Source organism: Phytophthora parasitica (assembly GCF_000247585.1).
Source record: "Phytophthora parasitica INRA-310 unplaced genomic scaffold supercont2.1, whole genome shotgun sequence".
Taxonomy (NCBI): Eukaryota; Oomycota; class Peronosporomycetes; order Peronosporales; family Peronosporaceae; genus Phytophthora; species Phytophthora nicotianae.
The window spans coordinates 2,055,192-2,080,889 of NW_008634126.1; the positions used below are offsets into that span (position 1 = coordinate 2,055,192).

Here is a 25,698-nt window from a genome sequence, read left to right on the forward strand (position 1 = left end):
TTAGCGACTCGGCAACGCACAAGTACATGTACGAGAAGACGGCTGCTATCGAAGCTATGACGATCACAAACATGTCCGATATCTCCTTCTCGAAGCTTTGCGATTCGACAGGGGAAAGACTTTCGCGTAAAATAAAGGCGATACCCAGCAACAAAACGAAACGGGGACAAGATCCGGCCGATACGCCGGCGAGGAAGAACGCCTTGTACCGACAGTATATCGAGGCAAGGGCATTCGTCAGTACTGGACTTCGTCGATAGGTAGACTAGCATCGGTTGATATATTAGCGCTACTAGCAGTAGCTTGAGGCCGCACGAAGAATTCAATCGAGCATTATTACCATACAACAATGTAGCGCTGTAATCAACAACAAAGGAAATTATCACTCGCCCTCAGCTTCGGAACTGCTTAATGGTCACCAGTGTCATCATGCCCCAACTAACACGCTGTCGGTGCTGCCAACTAGGCACCAACCATGTGCTGAGAACGCTGCAGGATCATCACTCATGCGTTTTAAGTATAACTTTTGGGGTATACAACTTTCTATGCGGTACAATAATTTTCATACAGCAAACCAGTTCTTAAAGCGGCGTGCTTCCGTATTGACATTGTGAGCAAAGCTTACTGAGCAGTTAAGCTATGCATTGCGGTCTGTGGCGACGGAACCGCAGCACGTCGGAATGAATATGGCTTTGTCGCTAAAAGAGGGTGCATTGCACGTGGCCATCATGGATGGGTTCGTCGTGTCTTGATTCCGTGTTTGCTGCAAGAAGTGTGCTTGATAATGAGGCAAACCCAAACGCTTTGTCCCTAGGCACCTGCGTAATGCAATGCATTGAGTGTGACGAATCAGCTCTAGCTAAAATACAGTACAGTATAATAAAAGAGTTGGCGAGCACCTCACATGTTACTTACGTTTACTGTAAATATGTTTGAATTGCTTTCGGAACCAGTAGACGACGACGTCAAACTGTAACGCTCCGAGATGCGGCATACGATGATCGGGAGCGAGATCACAGCCTTGGACACCCGTCGGGCTGCAATAGGTGTATTAATCTCGACGTGCTTGTAATGTATGATTACATTGTTACCGTATCATAATCTCCATTTGTCCAATCCCAAAGCAACACCTCAACCGAGATCACAATGAGCTGTACAACTTCTGTAGCAGAATCGTCTAGACTCCACCTCAGTGAAATGAACTGCTTGGGTCCTCAAGTGCGCGCGGGTAACGAAAATGTATCGGTCCATACCAAACCTCGGGAACCGATGTGTATATTTATAATCGATGTGTCGTTGGAAGATATCTTTTGGTATTTACCGGCTGGAAAACTATTTAGTGAAAACATGAACGATATCACCAAAGAAGTTCAGTTACGAGAGCGGTAATTGCTCAGATATAGCCTCACTATATTCATTTTTTTGTGTCACAGCGACACATTATCGGCTAGTATCTCGTACTAAGAATTGTGCTTAGCTGTCAGCGACTAAGAATCAACGACGGAAAATCGCCGGCTTCGCCATAACCATCGTAGCTTGTGAAGCAACAAACTGCTTCGCCAATGCCTCTCTCTGCGACGATGTCTCCTTCGATAACTCGTCGCCACCTTTTTGGTTGGAATTTAGCATCACTTTCTGATCGAACTTGGCTCCAGTGCCGGTCGCGGACGCAATGGAGAGCCCAGGCTTGACCATGGGGGTGGAAGAAGACTGTTTGTCGTTGGCATCCATGGCAGGAACTTGCGTAGAACGGAAAAAGTTGTAAAGTGAGGTAGAGGCTCCGGCTAAAGGAAGTGGATATTGTCATAGGAGAACACTGAGAGGGCGGTCAAGTGGGCACCGCGACCCACGAAAGCAGTGACGGAGTGTAGTGTAGTACTTTTCATCCTGACGAGTACCACGCACAAACACTCTACAGCAGAATGCGTGCGGATATCTACATGGATGTTTTATTGTCAGGAGCAGGGCTGTGCGGTGCTGCAGTATGGTTTCCAGTACATGGTACAAGCAGATATTAAATAGTTTCATGATTGCATTGCACGCGGCGTTGGTCGTAATCTACAGATCGTGTGTGCGAGGTTAGCTGTCGGCTGCATGTAAGGTGACTGCACCCTGGCTCAGGTAAATGAAATACAGGTACCAGCAGAACGCTGTCCAGTATACGCAGCGTTTAGGCAGTAAATATACAGGATAACGGATCGTCAAGAGAGGGCGTTGAGAGAGAAGCAGTATTACGAACACTCCTCCGTCAACGTGGCATTTTGTGGATAGCTGTTCGTAACTTTTTAGATGCCTCAGACTCTGGGCCAGAGAGATCGCAACATTATAGAAGCCCCAGAGAGATAGTTCTGCGCGCCTTCCTATGGGTTGGCTGTCTTGAGTCCAAGCTTGACTGGTCTTTGTCCGCTGTGGTGGTGCACGATGCAAGCTGTTGGGCTTTGCCCCAGCACCGCCGAGAATGCATGTATGTACAGTTGAAGACGAGTGATTGTCAGCGACTGCACTCTGTTGATTATTTGATTATTTGCAATTTTGCCAACAACATCAAACCCCCCAAGCAATAGCTACATCGCACGCCATGAACCCCTCAATGATGGCCACGCGCAACGCGCTTCCTCTCAGCAACCCAGCAACACTCATATACATCCACGAGAAGACGGCCACCACCGACGCAAGGACGACCACAAGAACCACCGACATCGCCCTCTCGAAACCTCGTAATTCAACACGGACAAGACTTTCGCTCAAGATGAAAGAGCTGTTCTCCAGCAACAAGACGGAGCGGCGGGAACAGGACCTGGCCGATCAGCCAGCGAGGAAGAGCGCCTTCTACCGGCAGTTTATTGAGGCAAGAGCATTCGTCAGTACTGGACTTCGTCGATAGGTAGATAGACTAGTAAGCAGAGTTAGAGTTAGCAGAGAATTCGGGTCGCACGAAGAAGAATTCAAACGAGCCTTATTACCAAACAAACTGTCACTCCAGTTTCTAAACCACTCAATGGCCACCTGCATCTCAAATGTCCTCGACTTACCCGCTGACATCAGTTTCCTAGCTAGCAACAAGCGTCGAGAGTGCCGATACATACAGACACAATTTTGCTGTAGGCCGCGACGTGCATTCTCACAGTAGCTGTGGTACAGGACCATCACTCCTGCGCTTCAATGTTCCTGCCAAATCGAATAAGTTACACGGTACATACAGCATACCCGATCTTGAGGCGTCGCTTGTGCCGCATATTGTAGCTACCGCTGACTTTGTTGACTGGGTGCTTGGAATCGGCGACAGGGATTCCTCGAAGCAACTTCAGTTCTCCTCATTCGATAACTTTTGCACCTTCACAGCGGCTACGAATGATGGTATAGCTTGAGTGGAAGTGCTTCGAGCGGCGCGGGCTTCTCACTCTCCAATTTGCATCGAGCTCAACAGCCCCGAGACTCCAGCCAGCTAACCTGTCACGATGAACGCGCACACTCGCTTCGCCCTCGCTGTGAACACACACGGCAACCTCAAGTTTCTGCACGACAAGACCCAGGCAAGCAAAGACAACAATACCCACAAGACCGACAACCAGGCTGCCGAAGTCACCGTCGCGATGAAGCAGCGTCGAGATTCGAAATTCTCAAGAAAGATGAAGTCACTGCTTCCAGGCAAGAAGACCAAGGCTGAGCCGGCATCCGAGGAGGACGAGGCTGAACGGAAGCGCTCGACCATGGCCCAGCTCGTCGGTTCGCACGCGTTTGTGCAGTTGGGGCGACGCTAGACCGACGCGTATAGGACTCTAGCCTTATCGAGGCGATACTGTTCTTCGGTTTATTTGATTTATGGAATAGCTACAGCACTCAACAGGAAAGTGTTCGTATTAATAAAAGGAATTTGTATGGCGACAAAAGGACTTTAAAAACCTGAACATCCACATATTTGGCTGCCAAAATCTCGTTTTTATTGTTCCTTCGGATTGGTACTCTCACGTACCGTATTGCAATAATGCAAGGCAAAGTCTCCTATGCCTGTAGCTCGTAGGACTGCATTGTGAATATTCGAACTGTGAATATTCGATGGTTCGTCATCTCGCTTCTTAGAAACCTTAGGCTCCGCCAAGCGCACTCGATACTCTGCCCCTCAGTGTCACACACCCGACTTTTGCCACTGTGGCGTGATTTCAAGGTTTTCTCACAAGCGAACGTCGTTTCGAAGATACTAGTAGGATCGAAGAGTTCTTTGTGAACTTTGTGACCTGCATCCAGGAACGAGGGGTTGACGGGTTTGTAGAGTTAAACGCATTCGACTAAATTTCAGAAGCAGCCACCTCAACGAATTCCATCGTAACACGCTCTTTATCGCATATCGTACATGTATTAATGCTATTCATCTTGCTGTGCCCAGTTCTAGCGGTGACCCGTGAGCATCGCTGCCTTCGAGATGACAAATTGCCGCCAGAACACGTGCTTCCTCTCCTTCTTTACCAGCTCGGTAGGTAATCGTTGTTCGGCTTCTTTAGCTGCGAACGCTTCGTGCAGCGTACGCACCAGCTTCGCGTCAAAAGGATCGCGGAGGCCCATTGTGCCCCTGCCAGCGACGTTCATCGTTCTCTTGGGTTGTGATCCCTTGTCTCGGACATAGAGAAGAGTGCTGAGTGGGAGAGTGCTGCTAGTTGCCATGTTGGAGGGGAATTCCTTGGTCTGTACTTGGTCTGACGACGGGGGTGCAAATTTGCAAGTGAACGGCGGTGCCGCAGATTTGATGCCTGCCGCACTATCGCCCTGTTACAACACTCTTTGCAACGCTGCTGCATCGTTGAAGAGTGATGCTGACAGGCGTTCCAACGTTAAAGACCACATGCCGTATGCTTTTGGTGAGCATTTTCCCTCCATATCCTTGTGTCCATTTTTTTCCTGTCTATTGACAGGGACTGTGAGTGCAGGGTATTCCATTTTGCGCTCGCGAGAGTGTAACCTGAGATTTGCATTAGTCTAGCCTTGTGCACGTGAACGTCCAATTGTGCGTGTTTCCATAATTTATCCCGCCGATCGTACAAGGTCCCCACTGGAAATCCGAGCATAATAATGGCCTATTACGCTTTTACTGTAATGGCACATGTAAGAGCATCTGCTGCACCTCCTGGATATCAAGAATCCCACTACCACTCGTGACGATGTCAAGACGAGCGAAATATGGGGGTATGTGCATGTAAGCGTGTTACTTGCACCCTTGGGTTTAACAGCTACAACTACGTGGATTTTTTTTTCATTATCGCTTTGATAATAGCAATTTGCTATTCTTGCTGTCGATAGCAAAACCGTTTCTCCTAACTCCTGTGTCCATGTCACCACAACGAGCAAGTTCACAATTTGTGAAGGATGGAAATACGAGAGAAACAACTACAGTCTCTTCACAAACACCAGCCTACTAAGCAAGAGGATGGCACTCCAGAATCGACCATCATATCTCGAAGGCAAGCCGAACTGGAAGAGGCGAATGAGCGACTGCTTCGCACTGCTCAGGTAACAAAGAACTTATTGCAAGAAAACTACATTTTTAGTCACGGATCGTATTCATTTCTTGCGTAGAATTTCTCGTTGGAATGGAAATCTTTCCTCCAATACGCGATGAAGATCAAGCAGCAAACGTCTGCACCAGGCGGAAAAGATCTCGAAGATATTCTACTGAAAGCACAAGATGGTCTTGTTCTACTACGCGAACTACCTAATCGCCGAGACCAACAATGGAAACAAGTTGCCGAACGGTATGGCTATCAACGCCAGGACAGTAAGGACAATGGCACTGATATCACACCACAACAGTCGACAGAGCAGCCAAAATGGCAGCAAGCTCTCGTTTCAAAGCTATCTCAATTGACCTTGCACGTGGCAGCTACCACCCACTGTGCAGTGAAAAGATCGCAGTCGATACTTTCCCCAAACCTCTTGAAATTGCGCGCTCTTGCACTGGAAAGTCACCACAGACTCGAGCATGGAGTCGAGGGATCAACTGACTTTATACACACCCAGGACGTGAACCAGTTGCTCCAGTTCAACTACTTGAAACATCAACAATCGATTGTATTGGAGCGGTTCTGCGTCCGTCTCAAGTGGCTGCCTACAAGTCACCGATTCCATCTACGACAGCGCATGCTGGCGCTTATACACCAACAAAAGATGAAAAACTCTCCACGACCGAACGTCGCAACGGCGTATCGGAATAGTGAAGATCACTTACACTGTCCACTATTCATGATGTCCACTTCGCACTTTGTTGCAGAGTTGAAATCCCTAACGCAACAGTATTCCTTGTCCATTCCTGACGTGGATATTCGAGACAGTGTTGAAGAGTATCAGACTCTTAGACAGAGTACAGACGAGTGTCTTGCTGCGGTAGTCTCCAGTTTTCCGACGGACAATGCCATTAATACAGACAGGGAGCTGGAAATGAACCTGGAAAGGTTAGTACATACGTACACGCGAAGCTCTCGATGGGACCTTATCCAGCGTGGATACCTCGGTAACTGTGAGCCGAACGAGGAACCAATTGAAGACACGTTAATAGCTCTTCGAAATGAACACAAAATCGACCCACTCTTGGTGAACGAGTGGGAATTACTTACTCTCGTTGACACTGAATACCTTCGTGTCAGGCTGGAAGCGCTCTCCAAAGCGCATAGAAATCGAGCTCAAGTCGACGTGGCTGCAGTCACCAGCATAAACGCTGTGGAAAGTCAACAAGTGGAAGAAACTACAGCCAATGATGAAGAAGATAGTGAAAATCTGGATGCCAAAGGGAATATTTTTTGGAATACCGATGCGCTTTATTCTCTCTACGTTCTGCGAGTTTCATCATGTCGAGCGAAGCGACTGAGTCTGTTGCGATTGCTGAACTATCTCCACTTTATCCAGTTTTCTCAAAGCAACTCGTTGTCTAAATCAACAAACAGTAGCCGGCAAAATGGTTCCGTATCCGATGAAGATGCCGTATCAAAGTCCTGGAATGTGATGAAATGTGATAAAAGCGGCGACTACATTATAACTCGTTCATCAAACACAGCAAAAAGTGACATTAACGATGAGGAAAATGACAATAGTGGAGATCGAGAATTTATCTTCGCAGCTGCAAGACGTGACTTGGAAGTGCTCGAGCTCCAAATGTTGCGGATCGCGAGCATTTTCATCTTCAAGCAGGAATATGACAGTCTCCCCACCTCTCCACGCAAGCGAAGCAATGATAAAAGCTACAGCGGTTGTGAATCCGACTCCGTTGTGACTCCCATTGATCGATTGCAGGTGCTTCGAGACATCTACGACTGCGAGGTCGCATTCCTACAGGCCAAAGTGCAGCTAGTGGAGATTCTTCTTGAGAATGGTCTCCAATCTGCACCAAGAGCTCAAGATCTCAGTGAGCTGAACTTCACATTTGGAGCTTATACTGATCCTTATGCTGATATTTTATTGCCAATTTTGCAACGACGATCTTATCTTGATTTTTCACATGCTTATTTTTTCGAGAGCTATGCGGCCGAGACGATCCTTCTGGAGCTCCAAACTTCGCTTATACAGCAGATGGAGCAGCATTTTAAGCGATTAGAGTGGTGTTCCCTTCAGGAGTTTGCTGTGGACGATGAATGCGATATTGACAATCAATGGGTCTATCGTCAAATTCTGGGTATACGAGTGTTGACTAAGCTGTATGTACAGTATAACGACACGGTGACTGAAGCCGACGAAAAATGGTTTACTGCTGCCTCAGTGGGCGAGTTTCACGCGCTCCAGCACGCTTTATTAGAGCAAATCTTGGTAATCTGGTCTCTAATTATCAAGTTAGAGCTCCCTGGGAGCCCTGTACGATGCCTGGAGCGGACAGCTGGAGATTTATTGGTAGGTAATGGATGGCAGCTCATCCTGTCTCCTCAATTATTGTCGGATGCTTGTCGTACACTTCAAGAGCAACATAATGGGTCAACACTTGAGTTGCTTGCTAAGGTGATTGAACTGGAAGATTGGCGTCAACATCTTGCGAAGAATGTCTATGAAGCAAATTTACTCGAGCGTATCCACAACTTTCAGTTTGGCTTCGTAAAACACGTTTCTAATTGGGATACGGTGGTCGGTGGAGACCAAGCACGGCATCTTGCTTTCTTCTTTGACGTTGGGGAAAGCGACCGTGTCGGATCTTTCCAGCCTATCGCGATGGAATTGGAGTCATCGCTTACAGCAGCAAATACAGGTTATAGTCTGCGTAGCGATGATAGTAAACCCGTATCAGAGTGGCTGCAAGCGCAGTTGAGGTTAAGTGATAAAAATGATTCACAAGCAGAGGATTTCGAGCCTTGGAGACACTCGTTGCTACAGCTTCAGCGACAGTATGTGGCGTATCTTCAAGTAAGCGTCAAGTATCAAGACGCTGTGGGCGCTGACGTTTTCGAGTTTGCAGCATCATATCCTTACGCGTGTTTAGCCAGCTCTTTTACAACTGAATCGTCGGACGAGAAATCAACGATTGCAATGGATTTAAACACGGTCCGCACGAAATACGCAAAAGAAATCGCTGACAAAATGACGGAAGAGCTGAAGACGAGCTGCTTCCCATACTGGAAACAACTGGAAATTCTTAAACAACGACTCCAAGAACGCGATGATATTGTTGCGTGCGGACATTTTTTAGAAGATGAATGTGGATATCCACGCTTACTAATCATATTGAACGATCATCTGCAACGTCTTCGCAACGAAAAAAAGCTTATGAAACAACTGAGTGCGGCTACACGAGCTAAATGTGCTTTTACTGTCCAAAACGATGAAGATCAACCCTGTAAACTGACCAAGTGGCTCCTGGTCAAGCTGCATCAACTCAAAGTGGATCTCCATATCCACGAACGTCCTAAAGTGGAACAACTTCTACTTACGCCTCCAACGTCGTGTTCCTCTCCTAAACGAAATTTTGACTTAACTCATTCCAGTTCTGACTCAGATATTCAAGTTTTACTTGACTCGATCCCATCATTTCATAGCTTACTACAAAAATTTGCAATGATTACAAATAATGACAAGCCCTCGAGTGGAACAGCCACGGCACAAGCCATACGTCTTCAGGAGTATCGAGAGAAAACTTTACACTCGTTGGTGTGTATTTTCCACCAGTTCGGCTGCATTCTCGACTTGTTGCGGATACGTTGCGGTTGTCGGTTTGGTAGTACCCGGCAGAAAACGTCAAATACTGTGGAAGGCATGCACTCGGGCTTGAGTCGACTTGAGCGATGGCAGACGCTTTTCCATTGTGAAATTCGACAATTTTTGGATCTTTTGGCACACCGATTCAGCCCCGAAGCTGCCGTATCGATTGCAGATTTGTTTGACGCTCACCCGGAACATTTACAGAATCAACATCATACTTCGCTAATACGCCAAGAAATGCTTACTGCGCTTCATGAGGCCAGTGTACATTCACTCCACATTCTACGATGCACAGCTGCGTTTGCAATACTGCAGACATACCAGAAAAAATCTGGTTTACATGTTCAAAAGCGTCGACAATATTTGATGAATTTTCGATCAATTTTGACGAAAATCACAATGGAAGTAACAATTCAAGACACGGAATGGATTGGCAATGCCGCGTTTACAGCAGATATGAAGAAGTTTGTACTCGCTGGTGAACGAGCGCTGTTTGGTGAAGTCCGACCATATGAACGGGAACGGGAGTGGCAAGCGTTCGAAGACACTGTAAGCAAATATGAACCTAAAGACAGTGCGTACATTGAAGTTCTGACACGTTTGTTGGAACTGCATCGAGTGTATATCGACGAAAATTGTCGAGGTATAGTGCGTCTGAGAGAGAAGGAGGAAAACCCGGCGTTATATTTACAGCTCACCGCAGAAAATGACGCCCTGGCCGCTCTGGAAGATCTATGGGAGCGCTTTCATCTTCCAGAATTTGACTCTTCAGTTGGCGGTATACCGGTCGTTGGTGGTGGAAACATTGATATGAAGAAACGTCTTCTTGATATAAGAACATCTTCAGCTTCATCGAAAGATTTGTCATATGCGTTACGAAGTCTTCAGATGGGAGCGACAGCACCGCTTACTCAGTTTTGCACGTCAGGTTTGCTGGTCCTCCCACCCTCGAGGTGTATCGAAGAGCAGCTCGTTTATCTCCGATTATCCGTCGAGTTGACGTGGGTGGATACCGAAATGAAAGAACTTGAAAACTACTATAAGCAGCTCCTTTATCACCGTAAAAAGCATCGTGAACATCAGCGAACATCTCGAAAAAGTCAAAAGGTATCAGGGCCTACTTCTTCCTCATTGCTGCTCGCACTGAGCAAATATTATCACCACAAGGGAATACCTATTGATACAGAGCAATTCGATACTACAGGCGAGTCTGCTCCTACTTTCGTCGTTCCAGCAGCTGAAATGTCCGGTTTCCTTCACGACGTTACCAAAAAGTGTACGACGCACAACAAACAGCAACTTGATCTGTACAGTACGTCCGTACAACAACTGCACGACCAAATTGAAGCAGCCTCTCTAAATCACCAGAAGATTGAAAACCAGTGGGAGAAAATGAAAGACGAAGAGCGTATCCGACGAGAAGCTTTCGCGGCAGATCACGCGTATCATTTGTACTTTGAAGTCGAAGCTTTAAGTAAACAAGTGAGGGTTTTGGAGGCAAATCGAGAACTGGATCGACAAGTGATGCGCTGTGAGCTCAATGCCGAATATGAAGAGAAGCTACACGCCATGCACGCAGAGCTTCTCAACAAGCAGCAGAAGTTTGCGGAGTATCGCGCAACGATGCAACGAGAGCTTCAAACGGTGATACAAGGCGCTCACTCACAGTTCGTGGACCAACTTCTGGACTACTCTGGTACCCTCCCTTCGACTACAAAACAATCTGTGTCCCATTTACTGCGTGGGCAGCAAGATATTGTACGCATTAAGAGCGAGAATGCAGCTATGAAACAAGCGCTTCTGAAGGTCCAAGCGCTCGGAGATATGCAACTACAGACCCAGAATGCGGCTAAAGAACGAGAATTTTTACTTACGCAAAGATTTGCTACTGCTGATGAACTTTTACGTAATGAAGTGGAACAATTGCAGATTTACGTGAAGCAATTGGAGCAGAATTTGAGTAAATTATCCCAGGAGAAGACCTATTTTCAAGTAAAGTGGACGACGGTGCAGAAGGAGATGGAGGCAATAGCACAAAGAAGACGAGAGGAAAAAGTCCGAGGACTATCAGCGACTCACAATCGTACAGAATCTGACGATCTCCCAGCGATTTCTCCCAAAATCCGTACAGTTCCTGACAGTGATACCGAGAGTTCAACGGATTTTAATACTGGTCGTACACAAATTGCTACCGACACAATTGTCACGAAGCAGGAACGGCAACGACTGGAAACTCAGTACTTGAACTCCACACGTCACTATCAGAATGAAATCCGTCGTTTGCAGCAACAAGTGACTCGAGAACTCCGCGAGAAGGCAGCAATTACTACACAACTCACACAATTAAAACAACACGAGTCCACAGTTTGTATCCAGCCTGAACAACCGCTACGTCTACAACCAGCTCCTCGTAGATCTCAATCGGCTTCACCTCGCACAGTTAATAATCGTGTAGCTGCACCTCCAGACCGAACGACATTCAAGCGTCCTAGCTCGTCATTTTCTCCGCGTGCGTCGCTGCTCCGAGCTCAAGTCACAGTCGGATCCTCCAATATCCCCGTAGCAACTGCAAGACCAAGTACTGCGAATTCGGGGATATCTGCACGGAAATTCCAGGTGGTAATACGGGAAAATAACGCGCTGGGCGGCGTCGCGGGCGTGTCCAATACCTTCTCAGTCCGAGAGCCTCTTCCGTATCGCTAAACACTAATAATACAGCTGACTACGCGGATATGCAGCGCAAAGTGAAGCATACATTAACCAATATACAGTAGAGCATTAAGGCACAGCAGCGGAGTACGAACGCGTCGTTCCCTCCGACTGCTTTTGTCCAACCTGGGACGTGGTTGCCTTCATCCGCTCCAGAAGAGAAAGCGAGACCGCACGACGAGATGTGGAGAAAGGGACCAAGTCGTCTCTTCCTGCAGATAAGGACGCGCTGCAGTGAGAGGGAAAAGTGCACGCGAAGGCACTGTGTGCGTACAGATTTACGAGCCGTCCTCCCTGCATATCAATAAATCGGTAAAAAAAAATCTGCACTCAGTCGCTCAAGCTTTGTTCGTACCAGTCCGGCGACATGCCAAAGTAATCCTCCATTGCGTCTTCTCCGTCGTCATCCATGACAACGGAATCCTCCATTGTTTCGTCGTCCATATCACTGTCGTATGTCAAGCTGGTCGTACACAAAAAATATCAGTACACTATCCTTATAGCTGAAGAATTACTCTATGCCATTTCAGTACTCACCCCTTGCACAGACACGTGAAGTACAGCACCTTCTTCTGCACCTTGTTGTAGAAGAAGTAGTTGAACGACCACCTAATGTACAATATCCGTAAATACCCAGAAAATCCATCCAGAAAATCCATAAATACGTACAGATTCCCGTCCGAAAACGGGTCCGAATCCATGTCCGGAATATAGCTGTACACGTCGCACTCGTCGAGCTTGATGGCCTCAGCGATGGCCTCCCACATCTTCTCCACGAAGCCATTGCCCTCGGCCTCCAGCAGCTCAGCCAGGTCGTGGTTAATGCGCTGCAGCGCTATCCGGAAGTCCGGTTCCTTTCGGAACTGTTCGGGTTTGACGGCGCTGAAGTCGTAGTCTGGGAAACTGGCGTTCATAGTGGAGATGAGATTGATGAGAAGCTTCCGCGTGGCTGGAGCGGCGATGGGACCCAACGGGGACGAGCCCAGCAGGTCGGCGGCTGCCTCGATCTCCTGCTGGTAGTACAGCTCCAGACTCTTGGCCAGGCGCTTGTCGCTGCCTGCCTTCTTGCACGAGTACGTCTCGATCTTGCCATTGAGCACGCGGTCGCCGATCTCGTAGCTGCCCAGCACCGAGTTGAGCCACGACAGTTGGGGCTCCTCGAGGTACTTCATAACGTTATTTACGGTTTGAGCTTTTCGTTGCTTGTTGTAGAGTGGCGTTTAGTTGCGATTGGGCGAATCTCGAGGTACCTCCTTGAATTGATGCACGACAACTGCAAAATTTTGATGGGACATTTCATTCGCGGAGATTCTTACAAAGGCACGATATTAAAATAATGAACCTACACTCTGTATTACCTTGATAATTTATATTTTCAAATTATGCCACCTAGCCCGTTTCTTTGCTGTGTTCAACGTGGTGTAACAGAACACAACTGATGTTGTAAACACCAAACCCATGTATTGTACATCATCACAGCATTTTTCACTCTTATCCACCATGAGGCGCTCGGCGTTGCGTCGGCCCGAGAGCTTGACGGACAAGTACCGCATCCTGGGCAAGATTGGCGAGGGTACGTATGGTATGGTGTTCAAGGCCGAGTCTCACTCTGCAGCTTTACTGCCGCGTCCTACTTCGGGCGGCTCGAACGCCGTCGAGGACGAGGATCCCATGACGTTCGCGATTAAGCTGGTCAAGTCTCATAAAGAGGGAAAGAACGACGTGGTGCTGTCCAGCGCCACCATCCGCGAGATTAAATTGCTGCGTGAGATGCACCACGATAATGTGGTGCACCTACATGACGTGCACGTGGACCCGCGGGACAAGTCCCTGGCACTTGTGTTCGAGTACGGAGACCACGACCTGCACGACATCATCGTACAGAGCAAGCAGAAGCCGCTGGGCGAGTACACGCGCAAGTCGCTCATGTACCAGATCCTCAAAGGTGTGGACTACATGCATGACGCGTGGGTCATGCATCGAGATATGAAGCCACAGAACATTTTGGTGGTGGGGCATGGACGTAAGAGAGGACAAGTCAAGCTGGCAGGTACGGCATCTACAATGGCATTTGCTGTTAGTTGTGGCTATTAAGAGTGCTATTTGTTGGTAGATTTGGGTCTGGCACGTATCTACAAGGAGCCGATCAAAGCTTTGTCGGATGTGGAGCGCGTTGTGGTGACGTTGTGGTATCGCGCGCCGGAGCTACTGTTAGGAGCAAAGCACTACACAAAGGCGGTGGATTTATGGGCAGTTGGCTGCATTTTCGCCGAGCTGATCAACACTCGCGAGCTGTTTTGTGGTAAGGAGGTGGAGGGATCCAATGCACCGTTCCAGAAGGACCAGCTTGATAAGATCTTTAAGGTGTTGGGCATGCCGACGCCGCAGACGTGGGAGGGACTGGAGAATCTGCCAGAATACAACCACGTCGTACAGATGGGGCGCGAACGCAAATATCCGACGCAGTCGGAGTTGAAAAACGCGGTCAAGGTCGGTCCAGGTCGTGCTGGAGCTGCATTACTTGACCTGCTCTCGAGACTGCTGGAATATGGTAAGTGCTTTCTCAAACATGCACGTCGATTTGTACTAACTCGCTGCTACTTGCAGACCCTGAAACTCGAATCACAGCCAAGGAAGCGCTTGAACACGAGTATTTCAAGGAGATTGTACGTACTCTGCGGCTATTTGCCTTTAGCTTTTTATCATGTTAATCTGACCATGTTCTGTTGTTTTCATTGAGTAGGAGCCTGAACCTCGGGACTGGGCCTTCGACGAGCCTGGCAAGGAGCCTGTGTCCTTCCGTACGCAGACTGTGGAGCCTGTGGCGGAAGAAAATCTCCCGTGGAAAAACAAGAAGGACGGCGCTGCTGGAGTCGACGCAAAGGTTGAAGGAGGCAGTCCTCACCGCGACAATTCCGCCAATCGCTCATCGCAGCATCACAACGACCATCGTGGTCGTGATGGAGCGTCACGCAGTCGTAGCCATCATAACTCACGAGACGCACAACAGCAACCTCAACGGCGAAGTGATCGCAACAATGCAGGCGACAACAATGCACGAGATAACAGGAACAGAGGGCAAGCTGGGGGAGGAAATGCACAGGCTTGGAGAGACCGAAGTTCTGGTCGCACGGGGGGACCTGGTGGCCCCAACGCTGCAACGACTGGAGCCAAGCGACCAGGAGGTGGAGAGCGCCCCACGAGCGCTTCCAGCTCTGGCCGACCTCGTAGTCCAAAGCAACCAAGACGACGGTGATAAAACGAAGGCCTATTGAGCAAGCAGGTTGTGTATCTTCAAGCCAATTCACTAACACTCTCGGCAATTACTTACGCTGAATCTCTTCAGAGAGATTTGTTCACTTACTTTTTGGGAGTTGTGTCGGCCAGCAAGCGCTCCAGGTCGATGAGGCTTTCCACCAACAGTTCCTTGAGCTGAGGCAGGTCCTTGCGGTAGGACGAGAGCTGGAAAGCAGAGCCTTCTTTCTCAATACCGTAGCCGATACCGTAGCAATCTTCGTTCACAGGACCGAAGCTGCCACCTTCAAGCGCCGGACTGGACAGAGTACTGGTAGACAGAATGATCTTGCTCATAATCTGATGAGCTGGCAAGGTGTAGAATACTGGCACGTCCATCCCCTGTAGCTCAGCCATGGCTCGCAGCGCAAAGAGGTGACGATCAAAGCCCTGGCCCATCACGCCGTTCTTGGTCAGTTCGCTGTGCTTTTTGACAGCCGCACGCAACGCAGCGACCTTCTCGTTGTCAGATGCTGACGAGTTCGTCATAGTTTGCACAAAATTCACAGCCTCGTTGGTGCAACTGCGCACAGTCTCTGTGCGTCCATGCTTGAATGCCGCGGTGCTGGCGCTCTCGTACGTGGCCACGAACTTCTGGTGCAGTTTGAAGTGCGCCAGCTGGATGGTCATTTGCATGAGCCCGTCCGTTCCAATATCATACTGCTTACCAACAGCACGCGTCACTGGGGTCTCCGCACATGCAACCAGTAGCGTGGACGTCCACTTGTCGTACGTCTTCTTGGCCTCATTCAACAACTGCTTCGTCTCTCCATTGATATCCCACGTAAGCTCCTTCGGTTTGGCTTGACTACTAGCCTTAAGGACCGGATACTTGACGCTGTCACCGTACAACTCATTGAGGTAGCGCAGCACCGCCACACCGTCACCCCAAGCGTGCTCGAAGTTTACTGAAGCAGTGCCATTAGCAGCAATAATCAGCTGGAAACTCTTGTCGAACCAGTGGTTGGTGCCATCGCCCATCAGGAACGTGCTGCTCACCTCTTCAGGCGTGGCAGGAGACTCGTGCTCCAGACTCACGACGAACAATGCACTGTCAATCTGTTCCAGATTCGCCTTATTAACCCCACTGGCCTCCAGTTTCTCACGAGCGTTAGCCCACGAATCACGGTTCATTGTCGTCATGAGTCCCATTCCCGGCTCGTCCGGTGTGCTTTTAGTCAACGGTTCTGCCAATATGGCCTCCACATTGGCCAGAATCTGCTCATCTGGCACAGCTGAGCCATCCGCAGTGAGCACGTCGAACGTATAGAACTTGGTTCCTCTCTGCACGACCACATGCTTGGAGCCTGGACTCACCTTGAGCTCATCGCGTCCAAGCCTCGGCAGTCTCGTGCTGGAGAACAAGTTCTTGTATTGCGACATATCCAGTGGATAAGCGCCCAATGCGGCAGCTCCATAGAAGCTCACACTCTCCGGCAGTAGCTTACAGAAGTACTGGAAGGCATTGGTCTTGGTGGTATCCGGTTTAGTGTGGAAAATGTCGGGCTCCAGCTTCTTATCACGCAGCGTACGGTGCACCCGCACGGTTGACGCAATCAGCGACACCGCACGTTGACTCTGTGAGTTCTTAGCTGGCACAGGGTCCATCTTGAGCTTAATCTGCGGGTTGTAGTTGATGGGCAGCGGTTGGCGGTCGTCCAAGTACATTTCGAGCCACCATTGGTTAATGTACGACGTATGCGTGTTGGCCGCGTCACGGGCCACCAGCGCGCGATGCAACTCGGGACCCACTCCACTCTGGAAGTCCATGACGGCGCGTCGCGTCTCTGCGAGCTGATCAGACGTCACCACGGGCTCCACTGAGGCCAAATAACGCGTTAGCGTGTCCTCGAGCTTGGGGATCGGCAAGCGCGTAAGGCTCTTCTGGAAGTGGTAAGTCGGGATGATCGTGTCCTGCACGTAGCCAGCAGCAGAGGAGAAGGCGCGACGCAGTGCAGGGCGCGCGGGAGCGGAAGCATGCAGCATCATGGCGGACTGCGTCCCAGAGTGCGGAATCCAGAGTGAATGTCACCGCTGAAGATCTCTGTTGACGTACGCCTTTAGCACGTCAAACGCAATCTGAGAATCTGCCGTGGATTTATGGTACAATAACTTATTATGTATATCGAATGGTACAGGGTACCAGTCAACCTTTGTAAAACCAATTATTGGACTTTAATGCAATCATTCCACAAGTTTAATTCATAATTCATTTAAATTAAATTAAACAGTAAAATAAAAAGCGTCAATATAATTGAGCAACCGATCCGTTATTTAACGTTATTTATTCCATTTATTGGAAAAAATATTTCGAGAGATCTGATTGCCATCCAACGGCAAGCGACATTTTCATCGAAAGCTCTACAAGTTCGTAGTTATCTAAGTACATGAGCGACTGTAAAATTTACCACTCACCATTCACCACCGTATTTAAAACAATAGATGTTGGCGTCACTGTTTGTGTAACTGTTTGCTGTTTACGATGCCTGTCAGATTACGGTTGCTGCTTACGATGCCTGTCAGATTACGGTTGCTGTTTGCGTAACAATATACTAACAGCATGTCGTGAAAAATAGCAGCTCACTATACATCCGCGACACTGCTTATGCGGCACGGATCGATTATGATGGCTGATCTCTATTATCGTGACAATGCCAGTTATACTCCCACCATGCGCAACGATAAAGTTGACGCAAGCCGCCGAACAAAATTATAAATTTGGGGTTCTTATTTTAACTGTGGAGATTCCCGTAGGGTATAGAGCACAATCCTATTCTAGACGGAACAAGCGCTTAGGGAATTACTCCAGTTATTAAAATGTTTTGCCTGCCAAGCAAGATTTGGATGCTTAGGTCTTGGTTCGAATCCGCGTCCATTGCGCGTTTTGTTTCGGCATGACAAGTGAATTCATTACTGCTTATATAGAAAAGGGGCTGGTTGTTTACAGACGTCAAGTTTTTCATTCTTACATCATACCTGTAGGACTGAAGCGTGAGGGGACCATAATCTGCGTTGGCCGCGTAAGCTAGGGACAGATGCAATTCTTGTTCAGCTATTCGCCACATGGCATAATATTGTTGATACCTGAAAAGCGCCATGATGTCGCCGACATCCCTGCTTTATGCGAATAAAACTAATCTTCCCATTCTCCAATTGTCCTCGTGAAGAACATACCGAAACGGAAAAGAAGCAATGACTGTGAACGTTGCTATCATCTACTACTCCATCTATGGGCACGCCGTCACGCTGGCCGAAGCCGTCAAGGAGGGAGTCGATTCCGTTCAAGGTGTTAAGGCTACCATCTACCAGGTTCCGGAGACGCTTTCGGAGGAAATACTTACCAAGATGCACGCTCCACCCAAGAGGGACTACCCCGTCGCCACGCCACAGACTCTCAAGGAGGCTGACGGTATTCTCTTCGGCTACCCCACCCGATTCGGTGACTTCCCAGCCCAGGCCAAGAACCTCTTTGACGCAACCGGCCAACTTTGGGCCGCTGGAGACCTCATCGGCAAGCCCGGAGGTTGCTTTGTCAGTACCTCACTCATGGGAGCCGGCCAGGAGACCACGCAGCTAATGACAATGGCATTCATGACCTCGCACGGAATGACGTTCGTTCCTCTTGGTTACCGTGCCAAACAGTTGTTCAATGTAGACGAGGTGCATGGCGGATCTCCGTGGGGAGCTGGCACTATCGCCGGCCCCGACAACTCGCGCCAGGTGTCGAAACTGGAGAAAGACATTGCGATGGAACAGGGCAAGTCGTTCGCTGAAGTCACGAAGAAACTATCGTCTTAGGGAATGACGACCGATGTGCTTCGAGTAGGATGAAGGCCGATTTTACTGGAAGCGAGTGTTTTGAGCAGAGCTACAGTACGTAGTGTCGACTTAGTCAGTTCAACTTACTTAGAAACCCGGCTCTTAATACAAACCCCAACGCTATCATCGACGCGTTCAACGGAGCTAGAGCGTTTGCTACTATAACTGGTACCTTACTGTTGGTAAAAAATATGCGCGAAGTGCTTACAGATATTTTTTTATTAGTATACCCTTTTCCTGTAGTGCTACGACTAGTAGTATCTATAAGGATTAATTCGGTATTATTATGTAAGCAATAGTAGGTACAATATCGACTCACATGTCTATACAAAGTCGTGCTTCGCTCGAAGAAGCTCTAGAATTTAGCAAAAAAACTAACTTTCGAACGTGTGGGGTGCCTCTGCCGGCACGTCTCCTGCGCCTGCTTCGTAGCTGCAGCATCTGCACTTGCGAAGCTACTGTAACAGCCCCTTAATAGTACAGCTCGAAACCATAGTAACAAAAATACGTCGATTATGATTGATTAGCAAATTTGCTTTTTGTGTAACTTTGTCAAATATTTCTAAGCGAATAATCCCCCTTACATAAGAAAAAAACGCCAATTCGGGCCCGGATTGCCAATTAGGCGCTGGTTGCTCAATGAAATACTATAGTTTTACATTTGATAGTTGTGATTGGCCAGTTATAAGGTACTATTTTAGAGACAAGGCCGAATCACTTAGTAAAATTAAGTCAATTGAAGCGGCCCCTATTTGGCAGGACCACCATCTTGATGTGATTTTAATCGGGTCTGTTGTGTTTATGCATTAGTTTGATGCTTCAGAAATACACAGAAAAAATCGACAAAATTAACAGCTCTGGAGTAATACCCTTGGTGTCGTTTTGTTTGTCTTAGAACAAAAGATACAAGCAACTAGAAAAAAAACTGTTTGGACCGGCCCCGAACTGGCATTTTTCTTATTTGGTGGGGATCAAAAATATCATTTCGGACGGGTATAGATTCGTACTTTTACGCAACATTTTAGACAATAACAGCCTTTGAATCAATAGTTATCTCAACAGGCATTTTGGATTTAGGGAGCGAGCCCCAAGTACACCAACACGCAGGCAAAGTACAGGAGCGACTGTAAAATTTACCGCTCATCACTCACCACCGTATTTAAAACAATAGTTACAACACCCATGTCGTGAAAAATAGCGGCTCACTGCTATTTTTCACGACATGGTGTTAATCGTAGGGGGAGGATTGACAATTTCAATTTCAATTCCACCTGTTTGTCTCACTCCAGCCGTATTTTACGGTAAGTAAATATAACACATTAAAGGAAAGAATAATTCGTCTCATTCATTCCAAACTAGAGGCCATGCTTAAAAATATCACAATAGAGAGGGTCATTTTCCGGTGCGAAAGGTCAGTTTCTCTCCATTTCTGTCTGTAGACGAACAGCGTCGTCATGGTGCCGCTGGTCGCGCTTCTGCTGCTCTCAATGCTCAATGTTGCGCAGTGTATCGACATGCTACAGCTGCGCACTCTGTCGCCAACCACATCACAGCAGTTCCGCGTGAAGACTGCGGCATTCGGCGCTGCTTTACCGCGGGTATCGTGGCCTTCAGCCTCCTACTCAAGCGTCACTGGACAGTTGCTTGTAAACGAGGCTTCTTCGACACCCGATCAATCGCGGAGACTCGTGCAGGCTCAAATGACGACCGATTGTAGCAGAATGAAGCCTGTAAGCGAAGAAGTGATCGCATTTCCCAAGCAGGCAGCACTGCTGATCCCTCGCAGTGTCACGTGTTCCATGGAGCAACAGGCGCTAGCGGCTCGGCAGGCAGACGCATCACTGGTTATTATACGTGACTCAATTGCAGGCGCATTCGCTGCCGAGCTGAGCCACAGCGCGTACTATGACTGTACACTTGGAGAGGAAACGGTAACGACCAATAGCTCCATCTTCCCGGAGCTTGCAGACCCTTTTTCAGCCTGGGCATGTTCGTCTAAACCCGCATGTGTGACAAACGCTTGTGTGCTGACGGGTAATACTGCGGAGATATCAACAGATCGGTTCCAAGCCTGTTGTTTTACGAGTAATTGGCTGCAGATGCAGCCGACAAAGGCAGACGACGCATCTGTGGACCTTGATGTGGATATTCCAGTATTATTGGTTTCGTTCCAGGATGGCAATAGGATTGACGATACAGTGAGTATAATTGGTGATGCAGATGTACTGGTATGGGCGCTCAATACGGAAGAAACGCCGTGGAATGTTTCGATGCTGTTCACGTGGATGCTTGGAGTGTTTACAGTCGTAGTAGCAGCGTATTATTCGTGCAGCGAAGAACGACAATTGTCGTATGAAAAGGTGGCTCGGATGTTGGCTGGACGACTTGATCGTAACCCATCCAGCAGCTCCATCTCGACGCTAGTGGAGTCGACAGCAAATGAGTACGAGAGTATAGACGACGACAGACTGGAGCTCAGTAGCAAGCACGCTCTATACTTTTTAGTAGGGGCGTCTTGTGTGCTGGTGCTGCTGTACTACGTGCATTTGTCTCTGATACTTAGTGTATTATTCGCTGTGGGTGGGTCTGCAGCGCTCTCACATGTGTTTACTCTCCCTCTTGTGGCTACTTTGGCGTCTCCGAACAGTAGTAATTGTCAAGCTCTTTTACTACTTTTCGTGACATTGTCGGGGCCTGCACTGGCTGTGTGTTGGTTTCTAGCGCGTACGCAGTCGTGGGTCTGGCCGATACAGGACTTTATGGCGTTGACGGTCTGTATCGTGTTTATTGACGTAGTCCGATTACCGAATCTACGAGTGGCTACAAGCATTTTGACCGCAGCATTTATCTACGACGTGTTTTTCGTGTATATATCACCGTTAGTCTTCGGTTCCAACGTCATGGTAGACGTGGCATCTGGAGGTGGAAGCACGCGGTTGAGTGGGGTTACGGATGACAGTGAGGTTACTGTCCAGCCCACACCCATGGTGTTGAGCGTTCCGCTGATATTCTCAGTGTATGGCGGCGAAGCTCTTCTGGGGCTGGGAGATATTATATTTCCTGGTCTTCTTGTAGCGTTTTGCATTCGATACGACTATTGCTGTGGACAACCGTTATCGCGTGGATACTTTTGTGTGGCTACGTGCGCGTACGCGTTTGGGTTGATGGTCGCAAATATCATGGCCATTGTTCTACGAGATGTCGTAGCTGGACAGCCAGCGCTCATGTACGTTGTACCAACGATGCTGGTTTCTGTGGCAGGAGTAGCTAGGATAAACGGAGCATTTGAGGAAATGTGGGGTGGTCTAACATGGCTTGGAGCACCAAGATGCCACACTTCAGTCGAAGAAGAACTAGAAGCACAGCAACAAGGAGAGCAACTACCACTACTCTCTGAAAACTAATAAATTGATAGTTTGAAAAAGATTTTTTTTAATAGTATTTTCGCTTGGTGTTAGATGACTACGTCAAGTGTTGTGGGTTAAAACGGCCACGCTTTCTCTAGCCTCCCAGGGAAGTTTTCATCGCTGAACGGGACGTCGGATCGGCCGAAGTTCTCCTTGTCATTCAGCGATGCACGTGCCACATCCGTGAGCTGTTCCCACATGATGAGGTCTAGTGGTGACTCGCCCGAAGATGTACTGGAGGACATTAACGCAGCAGTGTTCAATCCACGATTGTAATACGTAACAACTGGCGTGTTGCCGTTAGCCAGTCTGGCAGGTACTTCCTTGTTGTATCTATCGCTGGACTTGGACAAGGAGATCCCCAACACCTTCGGGTTTTCCGCTGCAGGGTTGTCAACCCATACAACAGCATTCGCCCAGTCGTGACGCCAGAACGGAGATGCATCCCAAAAGCCCTTGGGAAAGTACCAGGCATACATGATGGCCCAGACGTCGTTGTACCATTGAGCTCGGCCGTATACTTGCGAGCCCAAAAGCGACACCTTGCAGCCACCGGTACCTCCTGATCCTTTCAGCCCCCCACTGGTCTCTCCAGCAGTGTTCACGGCGGGAAACGAGGCACAAGTGCCTTTGCCAATGGTGAGTTCTGGTTTGAACTTGACCGCTGCCTTCTCCGACACAGTTACTGGTTCTGGCTGAGGGATCGGCTCCGCTTTATCGTGATTAATGGAGATAGCCTCAACAGACAACAGAGCGACGGTGATAGTGATGATGAAACGTCTAAAATTCATCACTGCAATGTGTCGGGAGGGGGAGGGGGCTTGTACTTAACGTGAGAGAATCGAAAGTGAGTGTCTCGGACCGAGACTCTCGGTCAAATTATTAATTTGAAATCAAATCTCGATAAGCCATTCGAACTGTACATGCAATTGAGCTTGAAACTTGTGATCAGTGATGACGTAACATTGGATCATAGGATATGCGCCCGCATGGCTAGGGTCGGTGTAACGGAATCTGTGATCGTGTGGAAGTAGAGCTTACTCTTCCTGAAACAACATCCGAATACTAGCCCGTACAGTCACTTATCTTTCTATTTGTATAGAAATACACCTAACCCTATAAATCAATTTTTTCGTGCCCCCAGACGTTGTTTCGATAGGAGGAAGCACTAACTCTGTATTAAGAGTTTGTATGAGCTCAATTCGGAAGTAACTTCCTTGTTCTCGAACAACATTCTGATGTTGTTTCCTGTTATTTGACCAATCAGGATCACGAAGTTTCCTACGCATTTTTTGACAATATTTTTTAAAATATTTTTATTTTAAAACTTTGTCGCGGATATTTATTGGAGAGTGAAGATTCATACTGAAAAGTACGCGTCATACTAAGAAGTATGCGTCAGATGTAGAAGTACGAGTTCATACTAAAAAATACTAGTCATACGAAAAGGTACGACAGTTCAGTCGTGGATGCAACACGTGGCCAGTTCTCAATCTGACGTTTCTGAGAGAGATGGGGATCCTCGAGTTGGCTAAAGACGGTCAGCATACAGCCAACGAGGTGATCAAGAAGGCTACGCAGACTGTCTACGAATCCAGTTTTAAGAAGTTCTCTGATTTTTGCATCGCTAACGGCTACCCCGACCCTCGTCACGAGCGCCACCACGAACTACCCGTCATTTTGGTAGCATATTTGCAAAGTATCTCGGCTTCCAGTTCCATTTCGCTACAAACAGCTGAGAAGGCGAGATCTGCGGTCGCCAGTTACTATTCTTCTCACCAAAACACCGACGGAACTGATGTCAACACGTGGAGAGTTCAAGAAGACGAGTCTGGAAAAAAGCGTGGATACGGAAATCCTGCTCGAGATCCGTTTGTGCGTCAATTCATGCGTGGGCTCAAGAAGAAGAAGGCATCAGAGTATGTACCAGCAAAAGCGGTTCCGATATCTTTGGATATGATCACAGTTCTTCATGCGTTCTTGGAGTCTCCGATGGGAGTTAAGGGATTCAGCGAAGAAAGTCGCGTGTGGTTCAAGGCTGTTTCATCTTTCGCATTCTATGGCATGTGTCGAATCAATGAAGTTTTGACTCTCCAGTGGAAGGACATCACACTTCGCCAGACCCGCTGCAGTGTCGTTTCTCCGGATGAGATCATTGAGTATGGGACGTATGCACTCTTCAATCGTAAAACGGCCGTCGCTGAAGGACGCATGTATAATTTGCACCACATGCCCAAGGACGAGCTTGCAATCAATGCATACCGGCACTTGTGCAACTGGGTCGACTATGCATCCGAACGTAAAGGACATCATTGGCGTGATGATGATTACGTCTTCCCAGCGTTGAGCAACATTAGCAAGAAGGTACTGAAGACAAACGACGCAGCTACAGGTTGTGAAAAGGTGGGCGTAGGCTGGGGAAAGAAGATGTCGGAGCAGGTCTTCATCAACCTGCTCAACTGCATCGTTCGTGGCCTCAACAGAGACGGTAAAGAGATCCCTGGCTACGTTTCCAAGCACTGGACCAACAGTTGGTTTACGTCGCATACCTTTCGTCGTGCCGGCGCCCAATACCGATTCATGTACGCACAGCCGGCTCGCCGCTGGTCCCTTCGAATGATCAAATGGTGGGCCGGGTGGAACGTCTCCGAGTCAACCGAAACGTTGGTTCGGTACTTACTCGACGTCACGATTCAATCCGAAGATAACGAACTTGCAGATTGTTTGGCACCAGACAAGACTTATTTGCATGGCTGTCCAAGCGCCCCGTACGAAGCCGCCAAGAATACGGAAGAAGGACCAGTTCTTAAACGCCTTCGACGCCTGGAAAATCTGATGTTGGAAATGAAAGCGCAGATCACTACACTAGCGGCTCCATCCACACCATCGCCTTCCGCCAGTGCCCAAGATGACGCTGAGGACCATACGGAGGAAGAGCTTGAACCGGCAAAATCATCCGTAATTCCTGCAGTTCAGGACTGGGCCCACCTTTGCTTGATGTGGTGGATTCCTGACAAATCGCTTCATCTGTTCAAGCCGCTGTCAAAGTGGACACTTGCTGAACGTACAAATGCTGGATTGACAAGGAGCTGGTACAGCGTGGCAAAATTGCTCGGTGAAGATATTGGTTTGTTCGCAAGCATTCTTGGAGAAACCGATCACTTGCTGTGGAAAAAGAACGTGATCCCAGTGTACCGCAACTACTACACTAAGCACTACGTTGTGGTTGAAGACACTGAAACGCCGACTACGATAACAATCGCCATGCTAGCATCCTTCGTTAGAAAGGACCGCAAGAACCGTATCG

At 48.3% G+C, this 25,698-nt stretch overlaps 12 protein-coding genes across 17 annotated transcripts in view; 7 read left to right on the forward strand and 5 right to left on the reverse strand.

Annotated features, from left to right (window-relative positions):
• Positions 1–1,297: 1,297 nt before the first annotated feature.
• Positions 1,298–1,912, reverse strand: PPTG_00532 (hypothetical protein). Its single transcript, XM_008891928.1, has one exon. It carries the CDS (start codon positions 1,805–1,807, stop codon positions 1,481–1,483), a length of 327 nt encoding a protein of 108 aa, XP_008890176.1. The 5' UTR covers positions 1,808–1,912; the 3' UTR covers positions 1,298–1,480.
• Positions 1,913–2,578: 666 nt separating this feature from the next.
• On the forward strand, positions 2,579–2,884 carry PPTG_00533 (hypothetical protein; the record flags this gene model as incomplete). The annotated part of the gene is made up of 1 exon (XM_008891929.1): positions 2,579–2,884. The coding sequence occupies one exon, from the start codon at positions 2,579–2,581 to the stop codon at positions 2,882–2,884; it is 306 nt and encodes a 101-aa protein (XP_008890177.1).
• A 574-nt stretch (positions 2,885–3,458) lies between these two features.
• Positions 3,459–3,761, forward strand: PPTG_00534 (hypothetical protein; the record flags this gene model as incomplete). Its single annotated transcript, XM_008891930.1, has 1 exon — positions 3,459–3,761. One exon carries the CDS (start codon positions 3,459–3,461, stop codon positions 3,759–3,761), a length of 303 nt encoding a protein of 100 aa, XP_008890178.1.
• A 625-nt stretch (positions 3,762–4,386) lies between these two features.
• Positions 4,387–5,188, reverse strand: PPTG_00535 (hypothetical protein; the record flags this gene model as incomplete). The annotated part of the gene is made up of 3 exons (XM_008891931.1): positions 4,387–4,753; positions 5,035–5,069; positions 5,117–5,188. The coding sequence occupies 3 exons, from the start codon at positions 5,186–5,188 to the stop codon at positions 4,387–4,389; spliced, it is 474 nt and encodes a 157-aa protein (XP_008890179.1).
• Positions 5,189–5,358: 170 nt separating this feature from the next.
• PPTG_00536 (hypothetical protein) lies at positions 5,359–11,865 on the forward strand (the record flags this gene model as incomplete). The annotated part of the gene is made up of 2 exons (XM_008891932.1): positions 5,359–5,502; positions 5,569–11,865. 2 exons carry the CDS (start codon positions 5,359–5,361, stop codon positions 11,863–11,865), a joined length of 6,441 nt encoding a protein of 2,146 aa, XP_008890180.1.
• Positions 11,009–13,083, reverse strand: PPTG_00537 (hypothetical protein). Of its 6 annotated transcripts, none has more exons than XM_008891937.1 (4): positions 12,541–13,083; positions 12,409–12,480; positions 12,227–12,319; positions 11,009–12,165 (listed from the first exon to the last, which is right to left on the reverse strand). In XM_008891937.1, exons 1-4 carry the CDS (start codon positions 13,041–13,043, stop codon positions 12,150–12,152), a joined length of 684 nt encoding a protein of 227 aa, XP_008890185.1. In that variant the 5' UTR covers positions 13,044–13,083; the 3' UTR covers positions 11,009–12,149. The 6 variants fall into 6 exon arrangements, with proteins under 6 accessions (XP_008890185.1, XP_008890184.1, XP_008890183.1 ...); XM_008891936.1 differs by having other exon boundaries at positions 12,227–12,334; XM_008891935.1 differs by having other exon boundaries at positions 11,009–12,334.
• A 233-nt stretch (positions 13,084–13,316) lies between these two features.
• PPTG_00538 (CMGC/CDK/CDK8 protein kinase) lies at positions 13,317–15,677 on the forward strand. The gene is made up of 4 exons (XM_008891939.1): positions 13,317–13,921; positions 13,985–14,422; positions 14,479–14,537; positions 14,615–15,677. Exons 1-4 carry the CDS (start codon positions 13,330–13,332, stop codon positions 15,125–15,127), a joined length of 1,602 nt encoding a protein of 533 aa, XP_008890187.1. The 5' UTR covers positions 13,317–13,329; the 3' UTR covers positions 15,128–15,677.
• On the reverse strand, positions 14,711–17,249 carry PPTG_00539 (hypothetical protein). Its single transcript, XM_008891940.1, has one exon. The coding sequence runs from the start codon at positions 17,152–17,154 to the stop codon at positions 15,232–15,234; it is 1,923 nt and encodes a 640-aa protein (XP_008890188.1). The 5' UTR covers positions 17,155–17,249; the 3' UTR covers positions 14,711–15,231.
• A 1,108-nt stretch (positions 17,250–18,357) lies between these two features.
• PPTG_00540 (NAD(P)H:quinone oxidoreductase, type IV) lies at positions 18,358–18,963 on the forward strand (the record flags this gene model as incomplete). The annotated part of the gene is made up of 1 exon (XM_008891941.1): positions 18,358–18,963. One exon carries the CDS (start codon positions 18,358–18,360, stop codon positions 18,961–18,963), a length of 606 nt encoding a protein of 201 aa, XP_008890189.1.
• Positions 18,964–20,390: 1,427 nt separating this feature from the next.
• On the forward strand, positions 20,391–22,411 carry PPTG_00541 (hypothetical protein). Its single transcript, XM_008891942.1, has one exon. It carries the CDS (start codon positions 20,439–20,441, stop codon positions 22,386–22,388), a length of 1,950 nt encoding a protein of 649 aa, XP_008890190.1. The 5' UTR covers positions 20,391–20,438; the 3' UTR covers positions 22,389–22,411.
• Positions 22,412–22,465: 54 nt separating this feature from the next.
• Positions 22,466–23,182, reverse strand: PPTG_00542 (hypothetical protein; the record flags this gene model as incomplete). The annotated part of the gene is made up of 1 exon (XM_008891943.1): positions 22,466–23,182. The coding sequence occupies one exon, from the start codon at positions 23,180–23,182 to the stop codon at positions 22,466–22,468; it is 717 nt and encodes a 238-aa protein (XP_008890191.1).
• Positions 23,183–23,903: 721 nt separating this feature from the next.
• The window catches only part of PPTG_00543 (hypothetical protein), a gene marked incomplete at both ends in the record, with an annotated part of 1,972 nt that continues 177 nt past the window's right edge, over positions 23,904–25,698 (forward strand). The window contains one exon of the mRNA XM_008891944.1: positions 23,904–25,696. Within this exon, the coding sequence (XP_008890192.1) occupies positions 23,904–25,696 (1,793 nt within the window). The remainder of the gene's footprint in view (positions 25,697–25,698) is intronic.